The sequence below is a fragment of the Thecamonas trahens genome (assembly GCF_000142905.1).
Source record: "Thecamonas trahens ATCC 50062 unplaced genomic scaffold supercont1.65, whole genome shotgun sequence".
Classification (NCBI taxonomy): Eukaryota; order Apusomonadida; family Apusomonadidae; genus Thecamonas; species Thecamonas trahens.
In genome coordinates, this window is record NW_013657615.1 from 12,210 (window position 1) to 16,168 (window position 3,959).

General features: G+C 66.1%; 3 protein-coding genes across 3 annotated transcripts in view; all 3 read right to left on the reverse strand.

The window, feature by feature from the left end:
• Nucleotides 1–579, reverse strand: part of AMSG_12392 (uncharacterized protein) — a gene marked incomplete at its 5' end in the record, with an annotated part of 1,976 nt that extends 1,397 nt beyond the window's left edge. The window contains one exon of the mRNA XM_013897736.1: nt 174–579. Coding sequence (XP_013753190.1) covers nt 174–579 — 406 coding nt within the window. The remainder of the gene's footprint in view (nt 1–173) is intronic.
• A 52-nt stretch (nt 580–631) lies between these two features.
• On the reverse strand, nt 632–1,737 carry AMSG_10825 (uncharacterized protein; the record flags this gene model as incomplete). Its single annotated transcript, XM_013897682.1, has 2 exons — nt 632–1,031; nt 1,064–1,737. 2 exons carry the CDS (start codon nt 1,735–1,737, stop codon nt 632–634), a joined length of 1,074 nt encoding a protein of 357 aa, XP_013753136.1.
• An 878-nt stretch (nt 1,738–2,615) lies between these two features.
• On the reverse strand, nt 2,616–3,884 carry AMSG_10826 (uncharacterized protein; the record flags this gene model as incomplete). Its single annotated transcript, XM_013897683.1, has 2 exons — nt 2,616–3,579; nt 3,631–3,884. 2 exons carry the CDS (start codon nt 3,882–3,884, stop codon nt 2,616–2,618), a joined length of 1,218 nt encoding a protein of 405 aa, XP_013753137.1.
• Nucleotides 3,885–3,959: the final 75 nt, after the last annotated feature.

The following is a 3,959-nucleotide window of genomic DNA, read 5'->3' on the forward strand; positions in this document are numbered from 1 at the left end:
TTACATGCTAAGTTAGTACCCCCTCCCCCCTCCCCCCCCCTACCCCTAAGTGCGGCAGGTCGAGGTGGCGGCCGAGTCGGAGCCGGTGGCGACGCAGCCGTAAGGCGTGAGCTCGACGGAGCGGCAGTCGACCGGGCTGCAGCCCTCTGCGCAGAAGGAATAAAAGTAGACACCCGTGGCATTGCATGTAGTGCGGATGTAGCCGCCGGCACCGTCGCGGACACAGGCGTCCGAGGCGACGACTGAGACCCAGGGCGCGCCGGAGCATGCTGTGTTGCGGAACATGTCGGAGCGCAGCGGGTAGGCCGCCGGCGGAAAGTCGGGCATCTTGTCGACGCAGACCGACTGGCGGAACGGCTGCGCACCGCCGCCCCAGCACGTCGAGTTGGTGCACTGCGCCGGAGTCGGGTCGGGGATGATGTCCACCGCCCACGGCGTGCCCTGGCACGCATCGTCTGACGCATACGAGTACAGCAGACCGATGCGGCCGGCCGCCGCCGTCGGTACCGCCAGGGCTAGCGCCAGCGCCAGCGCCAGCACCAGCAGATCGTGCAGAGTCGAGTGCGAAGTGGCGGTCATGTGGCGAGATGGAGTCAAGTATTGGTCCGTCAGCCGGCCGTCCACTAGACCATCAAGCGGCGAGGCCGCCAAGGTTGAGGACCACGAGCGACGACGATGGCGCGCCGTGGCTACAGGCCCACTCGCCGATGCTGGCGGCGACGTCGTTGGCCGAGCTCATGGCGCCGATGAGGGTCTGAAGCTCGCGGGCAACCGACGGAGTGCTGAGCACGGCGTCGAGCTGCGGTGAGACCATGAGCAGCCAGAGCATGTCGGGCTCGACGCGGAGCGAGACAACATCGGGCTTTGCGTGGACGAGTTTGCCGGCGACGCCAGCGTCGCCAAACGAGCGGGTCACTTCGAGCACGCCTTGGACCTTGTCAGCGACGATGACGCCACCCGAGGATATGACTCGCTCACGCTCGGCGCCATTGCTCACAACGTGCGGTGTCGAGACCCGGGTCATACGCAGGCTGCCGGACGAGCGGCGAGCAAAGTAGTGCACGCCGGTCCCCCGACCCACGCCACATGAACATGGACCATCAGCGCGGCGTCGGCAAAGTTGGCCAGCGAGTCGCCCATGCGTGACGAGCCGAGCACAACCGAGGTGGTGAACTCAGGCACGTGGACCGAGGCGTCCCACTCGTCATCGTCGTCGCCGTTGACGCCTGAAATGACAAAGGTCTCCTCAGCTTCGATGACCGCCCACGCCGCCGACGCGCCCTCGTACGCCAGCGAGTGGTCGGCCTGCATGGCGTTGTCGACCTCGGTCGCCGCCGTCACCGCCCAATACTCGGGCGTCCCGCAAGGCTCCGCTGCTGTTGTCGCAGCCACCGCTGCCGGCAGCAGCTCCAGCACGGCCGCCGCCGCTCCCGGGCCGCCGTGCCCGCACACCACGCCCACCATTGCCAAGCACCGCAGCGCCTCATCGCTATCGCTCGCCGCTGCCGCGCTCGAGCCACCGCCGCCACCGCCACCACCGTCACTTGCCGCCGCCAGTGGCAGCACTACCAGCGGCCGGTCATACTCGGCGTCCTCAGCCGCAAACCACGCAACGTCGCCGCTGCCCACCGCTGCAGGCTCGCGTGTCGGCTGCGGCCGCCGCGGCACCGCGGGCGTCCGCGTCGATGCCCGCGGCGGGTCCGACGCGTTGCGCTTGGACGAGCCACACAACACCATGGAGCCTTGAGAAAGCGTTCTTGCTTATGAAGGGACGGTGGAGTGGGGTGAGGGGGCCGTGCGGTGGGGGGGGGGGGGGCGGGAGACGTGCGGGGAATGGAAGGGGTGCGAACCGACCTGGCCGCAGTGTTCGGTGCCAGTTGTGCGAGCAATGATTACCGGGGAGGGGCAGCGAGCGATGCGGCTCGGCGTGCAAGGCGCAGCCTGCAGGCAGAACCAAGAGCGAGGTAGAGCAACGCATTGTAGCGGCGATTGATAGTGAGAAGTGATGCATCGGGCATGAGTAAGTGAGCTCGGGGAGAGCTGGCGGACGGCGAGGGTGGGCGGGGGGGAATGAAAAGGGGTGGCCAGGCTCAAGAGTCTGACAACAATATGGAGAGCTCCGGGCTCAATGGGGCCCATGGATGACGTTGGACGGCAGGGCAGCCTGCCCGCACTTTGGCTTGCGGCTACGGCTGGGGCTGGGCTTTGACCCCGACTATGACTTGGCCATGGGCAGAACGCCAGACCGTGACGGTGGAAAGATTTCGCGCCTGACACCACACAAGCTGTGCCGTGACATAGTCAGTACGAGCGTTTCGAACTGAAATCATTAAAACGTGGTCAAGTAGGATTTTGTGTGTAAAAAATATAATAATATAGCACATAATGTGTGGCTGTGATAAAATGCAAATTCTGTATAAATTTTATATATATTTGAATAAATTTGAGCATTTATATAAGTATATAGTCGATATTTTGTCGGTTTGAGGGATGTCAAAGTTTGGGGTGTCTTTCAAAGTCCCCCTCACCTCTACCATCCCAACCTCCTCCAGAGCCAAGCTCGAGTTTAAGGACCATCATGCCAATAAGCTCACGCCCAACCTCAACCTCTACGCCTACTCCTTTTCCTGATCGCCCACAAGGCCGCCGCAGGCCTCTGCAAGGAACGCACGGCACTCGTCGCGGACGTCGGCATCGTGGCCGACGGCCGCCCAAGCTTGAGCCAGTGCCGCACTTGTGATCCATCCGCGCCCGGCGTCCACAAGCGCGGCAACTGTGTCCGGTCCCTGCTGCGAGAGCGCGGCTGCTATCAGAAGCTCCACCGCGAGGGCAGGCTGCAGTGCAGTGCTGGCTACAGCGCGGAGTTCGCGCACAACGACTGGGACCAGGGCGGCGGCCGACCATTCGACGACAAGAGAGAGGGCACCCAGGAGCGCGCCAGGCGAAGGCGCCAACGCCAGCCAAAGACGCAGCGCATCGACCGAGCCGTGGCGACAAGCGCCAACAAGAAGCTCGTCCAGGACGCCCGGCGCTTGCGCAGCGACTTCGGCCTCGAAGCGAGCGATAAGGCTGCGCGCAAGCTCACTACGCCCGCCGTCGCTCGCCCGTGGCAAGCCGCTGTATGCCGCAAGAACGTCGGCAACTCGCGCTTGTCCGTCATCACGGTTGATGACCGTACTACCCGCCGCAAAGGCGCCGACCGAGAGCAGAAACGCGCCGGTGGCGCGCGACGGTGCCATCTGCGGCTGCGCGGCAAGAATAGGCTCGGCAATCGCCACAGCGTGCGCTCCGCGCACGCTCTGTACCGTCCTTGCAAACGCTTCCGGCGACAGCTCGAGACCGCCGTCACCGACCGCAGCAATCACAGCGGTGGTGCGATCAGCTCGCAGCCACCGGCGGAGGCATCGGTCGAGCTCGTGCCCGCCGCCGCCGCCGGCTGCCACGTAACGCTTCAGCAGGGCGCGCAGCGCAGCCTGCCCCTCGTCTGCAGCTCCCGCACCAGCCTCAACATGCGCCGCGAGCACATCGAGTGCGGCGCGCATCTCACGGCTCGCCGGCGACTCCAGCACACATCCGCCGCTGCCTCGGTCCACACCCGCCGACCCCCCGCCCGGTCGCGGCGGGCCGGACCTCGGCCGCGCCGCCGCCGCCGCATCCCGCCTCGCATCGGCGGCGCACCAGCAGACGACCGCGTCAAAGGCCGCCGCACGCGCCACCCACATCAAGCCGCGCAGAGCCCGGCGACGTGCGGCGCCCCACGAGTCGTGGACCAGGACGTCCGCCAGCCGCGTGCAGGTGGCGGCGAGGGCGTCCACATCGCGCGCCCCGAGTACTCCGGCATCAAAGGCTATGGCATGGACAAGCTCAGCCGGAAGACGCTCCATGCTGCCGCCTGCCCGGCCGTCCGAGCCCAAGTCGAGTCCCCCCGACACCCGTCCCCACCCAACACCCACCCCCCA